General features: G+C 31.0%; 1 protein-coding gene, 1 long non-coding RNA gene and 1 pseudogene across 2 annotated transcripts; all 3 read left to right on the forward strand.

Annotated features, from left to right (window-relative positions):
• LOC126679953 (receptor-like protein EIX2) lies at window positions 1–3,272 on the forward strand. The gene has a single exon (XM_050374977.2). The coding sequence runs from the start codon at window positions 186–188 to the stop codon at window positions 3,150–3,152; it is 2,967 nt and encodes a 988-aa protein (XP_050230934.2). The 5' UTR covers window positions 1–185; the 3' UTR covers window positions 3,153–3,272.
• Window positions 3,273–12,532: 9,260 nt separating this feature from the next.
• On the forward strand, window positions 12,533–15,804 carry LOC130015458 (receptor-like protein EIX2; annotated as a pseudogene).
• Window positions 15,805–18,053: 2,249 nt separating this feature from the next.
• On the forward strand, window positions 18,054–19,074 carry LOC130015595 (uncharacterized). The gene is made up of 2 exons (XR_008790799.1): window positions 18,054–18,291; window positions 18,624–19,074. It is a non-coding gene; the product is annotated as an uncharacterized LOC130015595 (long non-coding RNA).
• Window positions 19,075–20,707: the final 1,633 nt, after the last annotated feature.

Here is a 20,707-nt window from a genome sequence, read left to right on the forward strand (position 1 = left end):
AAGACTTGCCATTATTCCAAGTCTTGAGCATTCTTCCAAAATTTGTATATAAATAGCTTTATACTTGATGAAATAAACTCATTCAATCAAACACAAATCTTCTCTTGCTAATTAATTATTTCCCATTTCTCCTTTCCTAATGTTAAAAGAAGTTACTCCAGTAGCTTGTTGAGAGTACTAGGAAGATGATGATTAGTAGAATCTTTATCATTCTTTTCATTTGGTTTCAGTTCCAAGGAATCTTTATTCATTTCGTTTTCTGCTGCATCCCTGGTGAAAGAGAAGCTCTTTTGCAGTTCAAGAATGAGCTCACCGATCCTTCAAACCGGCTGGCATCTTGGATTCACGATAGCGATTGCTGCAGATGGAGCGGTGTCGTCTGCCATAACGTGACTGGCAATGTCCTTGAGCTCCACGTCACAAGTAATTTCTCACTTGATGAAGACTTGCTGTATGGAACGATATCAGTGTTTGGAGGTAAGATCAATCCATCTTTGCTGAACTTGAAGCACTTGAAATATTTAGATCTCAGCTACAATAATTTTGGAGGAATTCCAATCCCAAAATTTCTGGGCTCTATGACAAGTCTAAGATACCTTAATCTTGGTGCAGCAGGATTTGGAGGAATGATTCCCCATCAACTTGGAAATCTCTCAAATTTGCAGTACCTAAATCTAAATGATTACTTTTATGTTGAGAGCTTACATTGGATTTCTAGTCTTAGATCACTAGAATTCTTTGACCTGAGTCATGTGAACCTTAGGAAAGCTTATGATTGGCTACACGTCTTAAATACGCTTCCTTCACTTGCGGAATTACACTTGTCAGGCTGTGAGCTTTATCCCGTCCATCTTCCCTTGGTTAACTTTTCATCCCTTGCAATACTTGATTTAACTACTGCTTTTCAACCTCAGGAGGTCTTAGTGCCCCATTGGATTTTTGGCATTAAAACTTTGACTTCCCTTGATCTTTCAGGGAATCATTTCCTTGGACCTATACCATCTCATATTCAAAACTTGACCTCGCTGATACAACTCGGTTTAGCATCTAATGAGTTCAATTCTTCCATACCAGATTGGTTGGATGGTTTTTCTCAACTTGAGTTTCTTTACCTTCAATCGAATCGGTTAGAAGGTAGAATTCCAAGTAGCATCGGAAATTGCACTTCCCTCGATTCCATTGACTTGTCCGATAATTATTTCCTTGGACCTATACCTTCTCATATTCAAAACTTGACCTCGCTGATACAACTCGATTTATCATATAATGGGTTCAATTCTTCCATACCAGATTGGTGGGATGGTTTTTCTCAACTTGAGTTTCTTTACCTTCAATCCAATGGGTTAGAAGGTAGAATTCCAAGTAGCCTTGGAAATTTGACTTCCCTCAATACAATTGACTTGTCCTATAACAAAGAACTTGAAGGAGGAATTCCAGCATCATTCAAAAATCTTTGCAATTTGAGGTCACTTAATCTAGGGAACAACAACCTGAATGGAACACTTCCTGACAGTTTTGGAATGCTTGAAAATTTACAAAACATAGATTTATCACAAAATGCATTAGAGGGTAAAGTTTCTGAAACTCATTTCACAAAGCTCAAAAATCTAAAGAGCTTCAAGGCATCTGGGAACCGTCTAGTTCTAAGAGTTAACCCTGAATGGGTTTCTCCTTTTCAACACATTGAAGAATTAGAGTTAGGGTCGTGGCATGTCGGCCCTTTATTTCCGGCATGGCTTCGTCCGCTTAAGCACTTATACAGTCTCGACTTGTCCAACTCAAAAATTTCAAGCACCCTTCCTATTTGGTTCCTTAACATGTCTCTCTCAGGAGTTAATATCAATCTTTCTCATAATCAAATGCATGGAAATATTCCATACATCAATTCAGACATTGACTTGAGCTCAAATCATTTCGAAGGTCCACTGCCTCAAGTGTCTTCCAATCTCAGACTTTTGGATCTTTCCAACAATTCATTTTCAGGGTCGATATCTAACTTCTTATGTGGTAACATGCGTACGATAAATGATATGTCAGTCCTTAACCTTGGGAAAAATCGTTTATATGGTGAGTTACCCAATTGCTGGGAGAACTGGAAGAATTTAAGATCCCTCACACTAAGCGACAACAATTTCAGTGGAAAATTCCCTCCATCAATCGGAACACTAAGTGAAATCGAGTTTTTGGACATCCACAACAACAATATGTCTGGTGAAATACCATTGTCACTTCAAAATTGGAAAAACTTAATTGCACTTGACTTGCGCGACAATGAATTGGGAGGAGACATTTCAACATGGACGACAGGAGAAGCTCATCATTTAGCAATTCTCAATCTTCGTCGAAATAAATTTCATGGTCAGATATCCGAGAAACTATGTCACATGGCGCCTTTACAAATTTTGGATCTTGCCGATAACAATCTCAGTGGATCTATACCGAAATGTATCAGTAATTTGACTGCAATGAAAACAGAAGGGGCCAGTGGACAATGGCTCCGTCCATATACGCGCGCAGTGATGATCTATATAGTGAGTGCTACCATTATGAGCAAGGGAAGAACAATGGAATACGACAGAATTCTTCGTTATGTGAGGAGCTTTGACCTTTCAAATAACAAGCTATCTGGAGAGATTCCTGAAGAGATAACAAGCCTAGTACAGCTACAATCTTTGAACTTGTCAAACAATCTTTTAGATGGGAGAATTCCAGAGAATATAGGTGCTATGCAATCACTGGAATCTCTCGATTTTTCTGAAAACCAGCTTATTGGTGAAATCCCACAAAGCATGGCAAGCTTGTCATATTTGAACTACTTAAACTTATCCTACAACAAATTGTCAGGAAAAATTCCTGTAAGCACTCAGTTAGGAAATTTGGAGGCCTCAAGTTTCATCGGCAACAACCTTTCTGGGCCTCCGCTTACTAAGGACCCGAGAGACACTCATACAGTTCAGATCGAGAAGAAAAGCGGAACAGCAGACGAAGAAGCTGAAGTGGTGGATTTGTTCTACTTGTATGTGAGCATTGCTCCAGGATTTGTGGTGGGGTTTTGGGCTGTAGTGGCTCCTTTAGCTTTCAACAGACGCTGGAGGCATTTATATTTTGCTTACTTAAACCAGCTGTGGAACAAAATTTGTGAATGCTTTTAGTTGTGGGTTATGATAAATTAATATTGCAGAGCAATAAATTAATATGCTTTACTTAATTTTGTTTTGTTAGTAACATACTTAATTAAAGGTTCCAGGTTAATGATGTTAATCTTTCTTCTACTTATGTCTTATGATTTTTATTTCTATTTCTGCAATGATTGTTTAATTTCTTGCTGGAACTCTTTCTATTTTGTTTTTCTGCAGCATGTGAAATGTATGTTTGTATATATGTGATCTAATTTGTCAATTTAGCCCGTAAATCTCCAGAAATTATACCAAATATATTTACTCGTGTATTTTTTAAGTGTAGAAAAATAAATTGTGAATATATTTTTATTCAATGATTTTTATTGATTTTGATATATTTGTTTTTGATTTAATATTTTTTTTTGTAAATTTTAATATGTTTGTGTGTAATATTTTCATGGTTGCTTTGTACTTGCTATGGAAATATATAAGAGGTGGTGATTTAATATATTATAAAAAATTATGAATTATATTATTAAAATAGGTCAAATATGATTTATATGAATTCCTCCAACAAATTTAGAAAACTTTAATGACCCTTGATAGTTTCATGGCTTATAATAAAATTGACAATATATAGTATCTCCTGCAACTGCTTTTGAAGAATATACACCTCTTTGTTTCATTAAATTGAAAACCGTAAACCTAACGTAATTTTAGCAAATTATTCTGATACCTTTGGCTTTTATATATGATGTAATTTACAATTTCATCTATTTTATTTAAAAATCAAACGATATGGTTCATCATTTATATTTCTATCAATATCGTATTCCTTTCGTCAATTTTTAGTGTTATTCAACTAAGTCATAAGATTTAACTAAAACAAATTAAATTTAAATTTACCTTAAACCTATTTTTGATATAAATAAAAATAAAAATTAGATTTCAGGAGATTTAATAGATTAATAAATCTAATTTATATTTTTCTTAAGTTTTTTTAATTTTCTTACTTTTAAAAAGTTACACACTAATTTGTTTTTTCTAAAATAAAACATAAATAAATATATAAATTAATTAATTAATAGTTAAATTTGAATAAAATATTATTTTCATTTATACTTATATTAATAATAAATTTAAGGACTAAACTAAAATTTAATTTTATAAATTAAATCCTTTATCTTAGTATATTTACATAAAAAATGAACAGAAATAAAAAAGCCTATTCACTTAGAAACCTAATGTTTGCGATTTGTGTCAGTTATAATGAAACATTTTCAACTTATCAGATTTAGTCATTTTGGACATACTCAATTTTTTTTGTAGCAAAAAACAAAATAAACCGGATTTTGGCATCCTCGCAGCCTTTACTTGTCAAAACGTCGTCGAATTGAGAATGACATGGTACAATTTGATGAGTTGAAAAAGTTTGGCTATAACTGACACAAGTCGCAAATGTTTGACATTTTCAGGTGAATAGACTATTTTTAAAACCAATAGCTAGTTAATTAATTATATTGTTTTATAAAATTCATATGTATTTGAAATAATTAATATATTCTAATTAACATTATTTAAAATTAACTAAACCTAATTAACTCTAGTAAATTTTAATTAGTAACAAATAGAAAATAATAATTATTTTTAAATGTATGTGAATTTTATAAATAATATAATTAACTTAACAGCTATTGAATTTAAAAATTAGTTTGATTTTAAAATCAAGTATATTCACCAAGAAATATGATAGGAGCAGAAATTCTCCTATCACCAAACGTTTGCTACTTATGTATCAGACTTTTTCAACTCCCCAAATAGTGCCATGTCATCCTAAATTCGACGACATTTTGGCTAGAAATAGCCGACGAGAATGCCAAACTGCCAATAAATCCGGTTTGGTTCGTTTTTATTTACAGAAGAAACAGAGTGCCCCAAAATAGCTAAATCTCGTTAGTTGAAAAAGTTTAACTATAACTGACACAAGTCGCAAACGTTTGGTATTTTTACGTAAAGAGCCAAATAAAAATAAAAAATTATATCATTTGGTTTTTGAACAAGAGATCATTTCAACTTGGCACGTAAAAAAAGTTCAAGTTTATAAAACCGGATCAGTTTCCCTCCTCCACCCTCGTCCACTCTCGCCCGCGTTTGAAACACACTTTCCATAAAAAAAGGTAAAAAATCTAAAATAGTCTTTAAATTGTTTTTAATTCTTCAATTTAGTACTTGAAGATTTTCAAAATAAAAAACAATTTCTACAATTTTAAACATTCATCTATACTATATATAAAAGCACGGATGGTGGGGGGGGGGGGGGACATGAAAATTTACCGAATAATCCTTTTCAGTTTAGTATTAAATAAAGGTTTTATAGTCATTACCTAATTAGTTATTTAATTAATCACTATTGTAATTAAAGTCCTAATTAGAATAGGTAGCTAACTTATCTCCAATTTAGTTTTAATATGTAAAAAATAACTAAATTGTCTCCAAATTAGTAGGAATACCTATCTTTTAGTTTGATTGAACTACAAAATTAAAATACTGTATTTGGTCAATATATTATTATTTAAATTTCTATCTTATTATTATTTTTAAAGATATTATTAATAAAATTAAATTAATTATTTAATTATGGTTATTATAAAATCAAAATAAGAATAAATTCAGTATGGAACAAATTTAATAATCGAATATATTATATTTACTTTTACAAAAATTCTTAACTAATTTAATATTTATTATAAATAAAAAATTGATATAATTATAATAAATTTACTAATATGTTTATTGACGTGTTACGTTACGAGCCACGTGCATAGCACGTAATGCGAAACTAGTATATTAATAAACAATTAAAAAAATTATAAAGACTTTATTATACTTTTCCATCTCTCCACCTCACTGCCGCCGCACATCCGCCGACATTTGCCGCCACCTCTGTCCGAGAAGGAGGAACTGCTTCTTCTCGGGCGATGGCAGATGTGATGGTGGCGATATTCGGTGGGTGTGCGGCAGCGGATTAATTAAAATTAATTTGTATTAAATTAGGATGGCTGACGGTGGGTTAGGATGGCCGACGGCGGTCAGAATGGAGACGGGTTAATTAAGATTAATTAGTAATAGATTTTGATTTTTAAACAAAAAGGCTGAAACTGTAAATTATGGTACATATCATGAGTGTTTGGGTAATTTGATTTTTGAGCAACATAATTAAGATTGCAATAGCACAATGAAAAGAGATTCTCTGCAAAAAAAAAATCAAATGTCGATTCATTTTCAACTTATTGCAGTCTCTATAAAAAATAAAATGACAAGAGACCTCACACAATCTATAACAGCTAAAGCCTTTAAACTTGATCTTGTGAAATCGAAAAATTAAGGAATAATTTCGCAAAGGGTTTCAGTTTCTGTGGAGATTAACAGCAATAACATGGGAAATCGATCAATTAGAGCTGCCTTATATCTGTGAAACTGGCTTATTCGGATGGAGATGGAGATGGAGGTATGTTTTAATTCTTAATTTTATCTTCTCTATTGCAGAAACTCTAGATGCCAATATTTAATGCTATAATTGATTTAGATTATACTTATATTATAAAGAATAATTTGGATCTAAAATTTAACTGTTTTTAAAGCGCAATGGAAATCATATTTTTTAAAGAAATCTTTAGGCAACTCAGTCTACCACTGAGCCAATCATTTTAGAACTACTGATGGACAAATAATATTAAGAATTTCTCTAGTTTTGAAGGTCAAATCTTTATAGAAAAGTTTAGAACTACTCAATGTAATTTTTCCATTATTTTATTATAGGATATTTGAGAACAAAAATGAAAACTAGAGTTTACGTGGTGGACGGAAAAAGCTTCGTATGTTGTATTCACAATGCTATTAGTCATCGGCCGGCGCCGGTTTTACTTTACGGCTAATACCCATTAGACAAAACATTACTTTACACCTAGATTATTAATAGAGCAATTTACTTTCAGATTTCTCATATATGTCATAATTATTAATGCTTTGTCCTTTTTTTAAAAAATCAAATGATGTTTTTTTTCTTCCAAAAGTTAAAATCCATTAAAACAAGATTAAAGTACAATCAAAAAAGTCATATGACAAGTTTTAAATCTTTCCACTCTACTTTATCAAAGATTTAATAAACAACAAAGGAATCAAGCAAAATTAATCGAAAATGAGAAGACTCAAGCCGTGGATCTCGCTAAGGTTGCCAACTTCGGCCACAAACGATGAACAAAGTCCCGTTGTGTGCGAGGGTCTTGATTATGAAACACTTCCGATTACACCTTCAAATCGCTAGATCCGTTGAAGTTTAGTATTTTCGATCATCTTGTCAATGAGATTCTACGAAATTAGATAGATAGCCCTTCAAGATTTTAGATCTACAAAAAGTTGACTATAAATCCCGAACAACCGCTATAGATTCTTGATAGATCTACGAAGACAAACCATAAATAAATAAAAAACCATAAAATTTCAACCAAAAAACGATAAGATCCATCTCAGAAAACTACTTAGCGGAGAATTTTTATTGAAATAAAAAGTAGATCTATAAATTATTTAGTATTTATGGGTGGAGAGGAGGTGATTTTCGATCGAAACCGAATAATCACCTCCTCCCACCCTTTAAAGGATGAAGATGAGAAGAAGTTTTTTTAGAGAGAAGGAAGAGCAAGGGTTTTAGAGAAAGGAGAGAGATAGCGAGGAAGTTTGAGTAAAATCAAACGATGTGATTCTTTATTTTTATTTCAGTTAATGCTTTGGTATTCCCATTCAGTAAAGGTATTAATCAACTTAATTAAAAAACTTGATTACAAAAAATTAAAATTCAATTTAATTTTTAAAGTAATATGTATAAATAAAAATTATATTATTGTAAACAAGTTTCTATGCTTCCCCTTTTATGATTACCTTTCCTACTTTGTCCCTAGGTGTATATTACCTATTGTGTTTCCTATTATATCTAATAATTTTTCTCCATCTATTATACTGAATTATTTTTCCTACTCTTCTTCTCCGTAATGTTTTTTTTTTGTGACGAGAACTCACTCTACTGAGCCGAAACTCAATATAATTGTCAAATCCCGGGATGTGGACCGCCCGCAATCCTACATACCTGGTAATTCCGCGCTATATGGCCAGCAGTTCAACCTCAACCGCTCCATATTAAGAAAGGACGTAGCCTGGATTCGAACCCGCGACCTTTTGGCGCCCAGATGGCTGTAACTTAAACCACTAGACCAAACCCGTGCGGGCTCTTCTCCGTAATGTTCTTCCTCCATTAACTTCAATTTTTTCACAATGATTTTCTCCATTTTCTGTATAGTGATTTGGTCTAGGTCGGGTCTGATTTGTCCGGTGATCGGACCATTGCGGGTTAACTACTGGTGGTCGGACCTCCAATGGTTGGTTGCTGGAACATCATATCTATAGTTTCCGATAGCCGCAACACCGGACTGCCAGTGCAACTCGTTGCATCGATACTTGTTACAACTGCTCTTATTCATGCCGTCATTGGAGATTCCCATGGAGTAAACATTTGAGTTATTTAATTTGATTTGTGGCTTTCACGGGATTGCTCAGTTTTTTCTCTACTGGTTCTGTTGTTCATTTCTGCACTTGCACACATGTACCTGCCAAAAGAACAAGATATATCAAAATGGTATAAAAAGGTTGTCAAGTGTTGTTTTAAAATTAATTTGATTCTTAAATTTCTAATGTTATCATCACATCACACTTAAATTTAATTAAGAGTTTTAATGATGAATTCTAATTTTGGATTTTAAAAATATAAAATTATTAAATATATCAATTTGTAAAATAAAATAAAAAAATATACATATATCTATATTTTGCACTCTTTATTAATACATAAATAAGACTAATAAAATATTTCACTTGTTAAAATTGAAAAATATAGTAGTTTGGTGGTCGGACCCGAGGTAGTCGTGGTCGGATACTAAGGGTGAGCACGGATCCTGGATATCTCCAAAACCGAACCGAAAACCGAACCGAAAATATACAAGACCGAAAAATATCCGTTGACCATTGACTTTCTCCGAACCGAACTGAAAATTTTATTGGTACGATTCTGGATCTTTGACCGTACCGAGAACCGTACCAAACCGAAGAACCGAACTTATAACCGAAGAACCGAAATTATATATATATGATATTTTATTTTTAATTTAATTATTTATATTACATTTGAATTACTGATTATTAAAATTGTTTTGTAACCTTAAAAAATATAGTAAAAATTATAACTAATTTAATAATGATTAAATAAAACACAATCATATAATTATAATAATTATAATAAATCTAATAAATTTAATTAATATTATAATCTCTAATTATCTACTAAAAATTACATATTAATCTAATTGATTTAGAATTCTAATTAAACTGAACTATATATAACATAATTAAAATAAACTAATATATTAATTAATTGACTATTAAATACCTAAAAATTAAGTTACTCTACTTCTAATTTATATATCTATACTTATATAATTGAAAGGACTAAAACAATATTCTCATGAGTTTCCAATTTAGATAAAACACTTATTTACTTTTTAAAATTATTATTAATATATAATTCTTATTAATATCCTAATTTGAATAAAATACTTATACTAAAAGAGCATTTTTATAACTTCTAAATTGAATTATCCAATGTTTATAAATTAATTTATCTAAAAATACATATTACTATAAGCTAATGAATGTACTAATGACAAAAATAAAAACCGTATTAATAGATCAATTAATTATTATAATTAATTTAAACCATAATCAATAAAAATCATGTCTAATATAATATTTTTATTTTAAGATAAAATAAGTATAACATACTTCTATAATGAAAAATTTAAAAATTAATATTAACCTAATTCCGCACAATGGCGCGGATATACGACTAGTGTTATTAAAATACTCCACCTATATTATAAAGTTGTGAATAAAACTTACTGCTTATACAATTGTGTACAAAATTTATGGTTATTGATTTAATTTCATCACTATATTTTCTTACAACGGTTAATAAGTTTTTAATTTCATTAAATTTATATCTATATTATATATAAAAATATGGAGGAAGAGACATACTTTTACGTTAATACATTCAATTTGTTTTAAATTATTAATATAATTAATTAAAAAAATTAATAATCTTAATTCAAGTTTAGATCATAAAAATTGGTGTTGAAATTGTAAAAAAGAATAGAAAAAATAATATTATAGATAAATTAATATCCGTGGTCCTAACGATATCCGTACCGAACCGCACCGAACCGTTAGAACCGAATCCCCGTACCTAATCATACCAAAAAATAAAATCACCAGACCGAACCGAACCAATTATTGGTACGGATCCGGAGCTCCCATTTTTGATATCCCTAGTTTTTAGTTTGGTTCCGAAGATTTGCCGATCCCCGGATTCCCCCACATCATGTCCACCACATTCTCCATCTTCCCAACAATACGTAAACCACCACATTCTCCATATTTTTATTTTTGTGTGCTGAGCTACTTAATTGAAGTATTTTCTTTTCTTTGTACTGTTTTGACATGATGTGTTAGTCAGTGGCGGATCTAGGATTTTCATATGGTGGGGTCCAAATACGTATTGAAAAATTAAATTATAAAAATAAGTCTACTTTAATTAATAATAATAACAAAATAAAATATTTTTGTTACAATTATTATCGATGAATTTTTATATTATGAAACTATGAAATATTTACATCGGTATTTATGCTATTAAACAATTTATTAATTTTCTTTAGGATAACGTGTAAAAACATTAAAATCAACTTTTTTACTATATTTTGTTGAAAAGTTTGTGCTGTATTAAAGTTTATTTTTTGAATAGTATTTTTTTTTATTTTTTTATATATAGAGATAAAGAATTCAGATATTAATAAATCATTAGATTCAAGTGTAGATAAAAACTATCAAAAAGAAAGTGTAGATAAAATTTACCTTTTTATCTTAATTAATTTGGTTTACTATATATATAAAAATTAATTATAAATCATTAAATATGCCGTAATATTTAATTGAATAAATATGTATTTTTAAACTTTAATAATATAACAAATATAAATATGTATATCTTAATGAATTTATCAATTTAATTGTTTATATTATTCACTTCAAAATTCAAGTTACAATATGTTTAATAACTTTAATATTAATTTGAAGTTTGTAATATACAATAGTTGTCATTAATTTTAATATTAAGTTTGTATTTTTAGTTACATACTAACACGTGGTCCAATTAGCTAGTAAACACTGTGGTAATCTCAGATTTTGGTTAGTACTACTGCAATTAGTTAGGACTTAAAGACTTTAAAATTAGAGGTTTTTTGTTTTTAATTTTAATTTTATAATATATATATATAGGTAAGAAAAATTATTTTAAAAAAGGTGGGGTCCTTGTATACATGCATCCGCCCCTGGTGTTAGTGATGGCGTGTCAAGCTGCGGCCAACATTGTTAAATCTTCACTTGGTCCTGTTGGTCTCGACAAGACAAGGTAATTCGGTTGATTAATTTAATTCACGACATCCACACACTGCACTTGTTTCATGGTTTTTAAAATGGGCAGTGATTTTTGAGGGATTTTGGGTGATTTTTGCAAAAATCTAAAATCACTTTGGGAGATTATTGCCAAAAAAAATATCTTGAGGTATAAATATAATGGAATCCTAATTTTGAGGGAATCCTGATTTTTACCCAAAACAATTAGCAAAATCATAAATTTTTATATTAAAAAAAATAAAGGGTAAGAATTAAATAAAAAAATTAAGTGGAATAAGATTGACAAATTTGACATGTGCATTAAGACAAAAGAATGTTTTGAAAGAATGTTGTGGGCATTTGATTCCAATATTGATTGTTATTAGTAATGTGAATCCTGCCTTTGAATGTGAATACAAACCCCGCCCATATTTTGTTTCTTGTATTAATTACAACAAAAATCATTTTACACTTTTTACCACCAGAATAACATGAATTTTCAAACGTGCAAATATAGGCACAATCTTTCATTGGCCGTTTTATTTTTATTCTGGAAATTGAGTTCCCACAGACGGCGACAAATGATGGATCCGGATGTTGAGCGTATGTCCTCGAAAATAAACAAAAAGGCAAAATATTAACGGAAAGAAAAGTGAAAATCATACTGTTTTATTATTATCCATACTAATATAGATCCCGGCCACATCATTGAGCTAATCAAAGAGCAAAACAAATTAATTATGATCTCAGCTAAAGCGTTTTTGAAAAAGATGCAGTGTCTATATAGCAATGCGTGTATTGTGTGGGTGTAGTACTATTGTTTCTGTAACCATAGTATTTTGGCTGTCACAATATAATCTATATTATTCCCATGTTAAAACAGGTTACTCCAGCAGCTTGTTGAGAGTAGGGAAGATGATGATTAGTAGAATCTTTATCATTCTTTTCTTTTGGTTTCAATTCCAAGGAATCTTTATTCATTTTGTTTTCTGCTGCGTCCCTGGTGAGAGAGAAGCTCTTTTGCAGTTCAAGAATGAGCTTACTGATCCTTCAAACCGGCTGGCATCTTGGTCTGGCGACAGTGATTGCTGTAGATGGAGCGGTGTGGTCTGCCATAACGTGACTGGTCACGTCCTTGAGCTCCGCGTCACAAGTTTTTCTGAAGATGATTATAATGATGATGATGATGCTGCTGCTCCTCATTATATGAAACCAGTGTTTGGAGGTAAGATCAATCCATCTTTGCTTTACTTGAAGCACTTGAAATATTTAGATCTTAGCAACAATAATTTTGGAGGAATTCCAATTCCAAAATTTCTGGGCTCTATGACAAGTCTAAGATACCTTAATCTTCAGGGAGCAAGGTTCGGAGGAATGGTTCCTCATCAACTTGGAAATCTCTCAAATTTGCAGTACCTAAATCTCAGAAATGATTACTTTTACCAACATCTCAATGGAGATGATTACCTTTATCATCCTAGATATGTTGAGAGCTTACATTGGATTTCTAGGCTTCGATCACTAGAATTCATTGATCTGAGTAATGTGAACCTTAGTAAAGCTTATGATTGGCTGCACGTCTTAAATACGCTTCCTTCACTTGCGGAATTACACTTGTCAGGCTGTGAGCTTTATCCCGTCCATCTTCCCTTGGTTAACTTTTCATCCCTTGCAATACTTGATTTAACTACTGCTTTTCAACCTCAGGAGGTCTTAGTGCCCCATTGGATTTTTGGCATTAAAACTTTGACTTCCCTTGATCTTGCATGGAATTATTTTGTTGGACCTATACCTTTTCATATTCAAAACTTAACCTCCCTGATACAACTCGATTTATCAAATAATGGGTTCAGTTCTTCCATACCAGATTGGTTGGATGCTTTTTCCCAAATTGAGTCTCTTCTCCTTCAATCTAATTATTTGTTAGAAGGTAGAATTCCAAGTAGCATTGGAAATTTGACTTCCCTCGATACCATTGACTTATCCTATAATGATAAACTCAAAGGAGGAATTCCAGCATCATTCAAAAATCTTTGCAATTTGAGGTCACTTAAACTATCATCTTTGCCCATGTTCCAAGAGATTAATGAGGTTCTTGAAATTCTGTCAGCATGTCTCTTCCGCAAGCTAGAGTCACTGGTTTTGAATTCCTGTAGCTTATCAGGCCATCTTCCCACTGATCATCTTGTGGAATTGAAGAATCTAGTCGAATTGGATCTTAACAATAATTCAATTTATGGTCAGATTCCAGAGAGTTTAGGGGAGCTGAAATCTTTGAGTCACCTCTACCTAGGGAACAACAACCTGAATGGAACACTCCCATACAGTTTTGGAATGCTTGAAAATTTACAATACATAGATTTATCACAAAATGCATTAGAGGGTGAAGTTTCTGAAACCCATTTCACAAAACTCAAAAATCTAAAGAGCTTCAAGGCATCTGGGAACGGTCTAGTTCTAAGAGTTAACCCTGAATGGGTTCCTCCTTTTCAACAGATACAAGAATTAGCCTTAGGGTCGTGGCATGTCGGCCCTTTGTTTCCGGCATGGCTTCGTCCGCTTAAGCACGTAATCAGTCTCGACTTGTCCTACTCAAAAATTTCAAGCACCCTTCCCACTTGGTTCCTTAACATGTCTCTCACAGTAGTTGATATCAATCTTTCTCATAATCAAATGCATGGAAATATTCCATACATCAACTTCAGTGCTGGCGATCTCTTAGATTCATACATTGACTTGAGCTCAAATCATTTTGAAGGTTCACTACCTCAAGTGTCTTCCAATCTCAGACTTTTGGATCTTTCCAACAATTCATTTTCAGGGTCGATATCTAACTTCTTATGTGGTAACATGCATAAGATAAATGATATAGTTTTTCTTAACCTTGGGAAAAATCGTTTATCTGGTGAGTTACCCAATTGCTGGGAGAACTGGAAGCGCTTAATGGTCCTGACACTAAGCGACAACAATTTCAGTGGGAAATTCCCTCCATCAATGGGAACACTAAGTGAAATCGAGTTTTTGGACATCCACAACAACAATATGCATGTCAGGTGAAATACCATTGTCACTTCAAAATTGGAACAACTTATATGTACTTGACTTGCGTGACAATGAATTGGGAGGAGACATTTCGACATGGACGACAGGAGAACAACTTCCTCAGTTAGTAATTCTCAATCTTCGTCGAAACAAATTTCATGGCCAGATATCGGAGAAACTATGCCACATGACTTCTTTACAAATTTTGGATCTTGCCGATAACAATCTCAGTGGAACTATCCCAAAATGTATCAGTAATTTGACTGCAATGAAAACAGAATGGGGCACTGGAGAGTGGAGGCCTGACTGGAATATTGGTGCAGTGAGCGTTACAGAGAGTTCTGCCGTTACGAGCAAGGGAAGAACGATGGAATATGACAGTATTCTTACTCTTGTAAGGAGTTTTGACCTTTCAAATAATAAGCTATGTGGAGAGATTCCTGAAGAAATAGCAAGCCTTGTACAGCTACAATCATTGAACTTGTCTAAAAATCTTTTAGATGGGAGAATTCCAGAGGATATAGGTGCTATGCAATCACTGGAATCTCTCGATTTTTCTGAAAACCAGCTTATTGGTGAAATCCCACAAAGCATGGCAAGCTTGTCAAGTTTGAGCCACTTAAACTTATCCTACAACAAATTGTCAGGAAAAATTCCTGTAAGCACTCAGTTAGGAAGTTTGGAGGCCTCAAGTTTCATCGGCAACAACCTTTCTGGGCCTCCGCTTACTAAGGACCCGAGAGACACTCATACAGTTCAGATCGAGAAGAAAAGCGGAACAGCAGACGAAGAAGCTGAAGTGGTGGATTTGTTCTACTTGTATGTGAGCATTGCTCCAGGATTTGTGGTGGGGTTTTGGGCTGTAGTGGCTCCTTTAGCTTTCAACAGACGCTGGAGGCATTTATATTTTGCTTACTTAAATCAGCCGTGGAACAAAATTTGTGAATGCTTTTAGTTGTGTGTTATGATAAATTAATATGCTCTATTTACTTTTCTTTTGTTCAGCAGCTGTGGTTTGTTGCGGGTAGCTCCAAATTCAGTTAACGATTTCATTTTTATTTGGAAAAGTTTAAGCAGAAGTCTTTACCAGTGGCGGAACCAGGATTTTTTTCCAGCCCGGGCTAAAATTCACACGTTCTTTCTATTTTAAAACTGTGGTCGAATTGTCGTCTATATCATAAAAGTGAACTTTTTTTTATGTTCTAAAAATAAATTTACTCATACCTTAAAATTGACTCATTATACTTTTAGTTAATTTATTTATCTAAAATTTACATATAAATTTGTAAAATAATATTTCATAAGATATAAACAAAGCAAAATTATTTATGGATAAAATAAAATTAATAATCAACAACATAAAAGCAATTATTAACATAAAAACAACTATCATCGTGATTAAATAAAATTACAATAATTTAAAAAGTTAGTTGTAGTCTAATCAAGTTTTTTAATTTTTAAGTAAAAAAATCAATTTAAATAACTCAAAAATATGTGTTTAGTATTTTTTTCGTTCTTTTAGTAGTCCATTTAGCCAATTTTATTTATCTATAAATACTTGTCCATTTATATATTTAAAGTGATTTTAATTTTTATTTTCCAAATATACCCATGCCTAATAAATGACTATATGTTATATATTAGAAAGCATTTATTAACTAATAGAGTTATACTAGTTTTTTTTATATATATAATTTAAGACAAAACATCGTTATTTTGATATGTACAGTTTATCTAAATGAACAACTAAAAAAACGGAGGGAGTATTATTTTTGGATAAATGTATATATCAAATTATAGACTAAAGAACGACGAGTAAAAGTGGTTTGATTTTTAAGAGAAAATATTAGAGAATTGTTAGAATTAGTAATATTTTTATTGAAAAGTTTAATTTGATTCTGAAAGTGAAAAAAATTTCAAGAGAAGGTTCAGAAATTTGTAAAATTAGGTTAAATTTTTAAGAAAGAATTTTAATTAAAGACCACAAGATAAATTTGATTGATGAATGATAATCAGAAATATTATAACTAATGAAATAATTGATTTGAGAGTTTAGAAGGCTTCCACGAAGCAAACTGCTGGGCCAAACTATTTAAGTTTTTGTAGGCCAAATCAATTATTAAGTTAAACAAGGGTACATTAGACTTTTCACAATTTCAAAAAGGACCAAACTAAACCTAAAAAGAAAAGACGACTTCATCTTCTTCCTCTGATTAAGCTACTGCAGCCCGGGCTAATAGTCTAAAACAGAACCGCTTCCATTGAAATTCCACCGGACGTCCAGCGATTCTCCGGCGGCAGCTCGGGCTTTAGCCTACCCGAGCCTTCACGTAGTTCCGCCACTGGTCTTTACAATGATCTTTGGTTAGCAATTTGACTTTTCTCGTGTTGGAAAATTTGGAAAGCGAGGAATAGAAGGATTTTCAGAAATGAAAGCACGGATATTATGTTCTAAGTCAATACAAGCATTACAAAGGCGGTTGGTTTTTACAAGTGTGTTCATAGTCAATTTCCATATTCGGGGATCGATGTTAACCGTAATCTAGACTCTTTGTTTTTTTTAAAGTAGTCTAGTTTTCTCGGGTTGTATCTTTTGGATTTTTTTCCTTACCGCTCCTTGTGGCTTTTAATAAAATCCATAATTCATAAAAAAAAAAAAAACAGACTTAATTGAAGGTTTCATGTTAATGATATTAATATTATCTTCTGCTGATGCCTTATGATCATCATCATCTATTTTTTCGATAAATTCTTCTGCAATACTGATGGTTTAATTTCTTGCGGCAACTCTTTTTATTTTGTTTTTGTGCAGCATGTGGAATCTGATCTAAAATAATTTAGAGATTACAATGTTCTTCTGTACCATTTCGGATTTTATGAACAAACTCAGCAAAGTTCAAAACCTGTATATATTAAAACTCACCTAAGTCAATTAGTACTGAATTCTTTTGTGAAGGCTAAACTTTAGAAAAGTCTCCAAGTCATAGCTAATGATAAGATAATATTAGTTTGTAAGTGGGGGTGATTCTCTCTATTTTGAAAAATTATGAATAATATTATTTAAATATGTTCAAATTGCATTTATATTAGTTTCCCACAAATTCAAAAAGTGGAATACCCTCTAGGAATAAAATTGGAATAAAGGATCACTTTCGCGTCAAAAGTATCAAAAAAGTCCAAAACTGGAAAACCGGATCACTTATACCCTGAACTTGTGTAAACCGGCTCAAAAAGCCCCTTATACTGATGTGGCATCTTATTTAGAGAATGGGCTTTTAATTAATATTTTTTAGGGTTTTTTTCACAAATCCCCTAAAAATGGCATGGTGTTATGTTTTTACCTCACAATATTGGTTTTAGCAATAATCTCTCAAAAAAATAAAAAACTTTCCACAAATCCCTTATAACCCAAAATTAACTCAAATTAAGAAAAAATATGACACTTATAACCCTCCACCTGCTACTTCTTCTTCTCCATTTCTCATAACTACCATTATCCTTAGAATTCCACCGATTCTCTCCTCCAGATCATCATGGGTGCTGCTACTTGGCTACGTCATGCATCGGCGTCGCTGTATATTCCTCCTCATATGTTCACTGATTCTCCTCCTCTTCCCTTGCTCTACTTCCCTTATTCTCTGCGTTTTAGAATTTTGATCAATAGAGACTTGTTGGATCTGTTGCTATTGTATGATTGTGTTGATTTTGATAATGATGATGATCAATTTGAATATATTGCTAATTATACCGATAGTTTTAATTTTATAGCTCCTTACTAGCTTAATTTTCTATATATTACACATTGTGTATTTGTTCCATTGGTATGTGATGATTGATAATATGTCGAATACAATTGACTCGGTTTAACAATGTTTATTTACTATATTCTCTTTGTTAATTTGGCAGGGTGAAGTTTGTTTCAAGAATCTCAGAAGAGAAAATTTGAGTTGCAAGCAGAGTTATCACAAGTGAAAAAGAATGGAAGATTGTTGGAGCTTGAAACAAAAAAAAAAGTTAATGAGTTATATGAAAGAATTGGGATTTTGGAGTTTGAAAAAGGTGTTATGTGTGAGCAAGTGGCAGAAATGTGTTTGAGTTCAAGGAAAAAGAATGGTGGAGAGGGTAGTTATAATGGTTTGATGGAGAATTTAGAAATGGACGTTATTGGTTGAATAAAAAATTACAGATGAAAAAGATGAATTTTTCTTATAAAATATCTTATTTGGAGACTCAACTCGCTTCTTTTGCTAAGTCTTCTGAAATATTGCAGAAGGATACCTCAATTAGTTTGGTATATTCAAGTTTATGTAAATATTCTCTAATTTTTTTTAAATGGAAATAAAATGAAATTTTTTTATATTCTAATTTCAAGTTAATAAATTAACTTATTTAACCTAAGAAAAAAATAAATTATAAAAATATTTGTACCCGATCAACATATTCCTTACTAATAGCTTTAATGGGATATAATTTTTTTATCTATTGCACCTATCTTGTTGCTTCATCTCTCACCCTTAAAGTAGAAAATATATATATTACACTAAATTTAAAAATTATTTTTGTTTATTGTTATATTGTTCTTTAAAATTGATTTTTTACATATGTTTTGTAATGTGAAGTAAGAAAAAATAGTTCAGTATGTGGTATTATTTCAGGTTCACATACGATTCATACTTTTTAATTTTATAGATTGTCAATTACATTTTTCACTTAAATGCAGTTATTCAATTCTTATAATAGTCTCCAAGTTCTTTCTATATAAAATTTCAGATGTGATTGTAAAAAGCAATAAAACAAAACTTATTAAAAATTAAATTAAGATTGTTCAGTTGATATAGGTTCATATCAGGTTCACATCGGGTTGATTTTTAGTTTTATATACTATCAAATATAGTTTACTTAGAAGATATATTCAATTTGCATATTACATTAAATCTCAAAATTCTCTCAATACAAAATGTCAGTTAAGATTGTAAAGAGCAGTAAGACAAATTTTATTAAAAGTTGAATTAAGATAGTTCAGTTGATATATGTTCACATCAGGTTCACATAAGGTTCACATCAGGTTGATTTTCGGCTTTATAATCTGTCAAATACATTTCACTTAAAAGAGATATTCAATTTGTAAATTACACTAAATCTCAAAATTCTCTTAATATAAAATGTCAGTTAAAATTGTAAAGAGAAATGAGACAAATTTTATTAAAAATTAAATTACGATAGTTCGGTTAATATAGGTTCACATAAGGTTGATTTTTGGTTTTATAGTCTGTCAAATACATTTCACTTAAAAGAAAATTAGTATATTATATTAAATATTAAAATTCTCTCTATATAACATGTCATTTAAGATTGTAAAAAGCAGTAAGGCAAATTTAATTAAAAATTAAATTAAAATAGTTCAATTAATATAGGTTCACATTAGGTTGATTTTCGGTTTTATAGTCTGTTAAATACACTTACTTAAAAAAGATATTCAATTAGTATATTACATTAAATACTAAAATTCTCTTTATATAAAATATCATTTAAAATTGTAAAAAGCAATAAGATAAGTTTAATTAAAAAATTAATTAAAGTAGTTCAGTTGATATAGGTTCACATCAGGTTCACATCAGGTTGATTAACTGCTAAATACATTTCACTTAAAACAATATTCAATTACGCTAAATCTCACATTTTTCTATATTAAATGTCATTTAAAATTATAAAGAGCAGCAAAATAATTTTTTATTAAAAACTGAATTAAGATAGTTTAGTTTTTATAGGTTCACAACAAGTTCACATTAGGTTGATTTTCGGTTTTCTAAACTGTCAAGTACATTTCACTTAAAAGATATCTTAAATCGTACATTACGCTAAATCTCAAAATAGAATCACAAATAGAAACATATAGTCAATAAATAAAATAGACATCATAAATAATTTATTTTTAATTGACAATTGTATTATTTATCAATTTAATAACAATTTACTTTAAATTATTTTAT

Source organism: Mercurialis annua, linkage group LG5 (genome assembly GCF_937616625.2).
Source record: "Mercurialis annua linkage group LG5, ddMerAnnu1.2, whole genome shotgun sequence".
In the NCBI taxonomy this organism is placed as follows: Eukaryota; Viridiplantae; Streptophyta; class Magnoliopsida; order Malpighiales; family Euphorbiaceae; genus Mercurialis; species Mercurialis annua.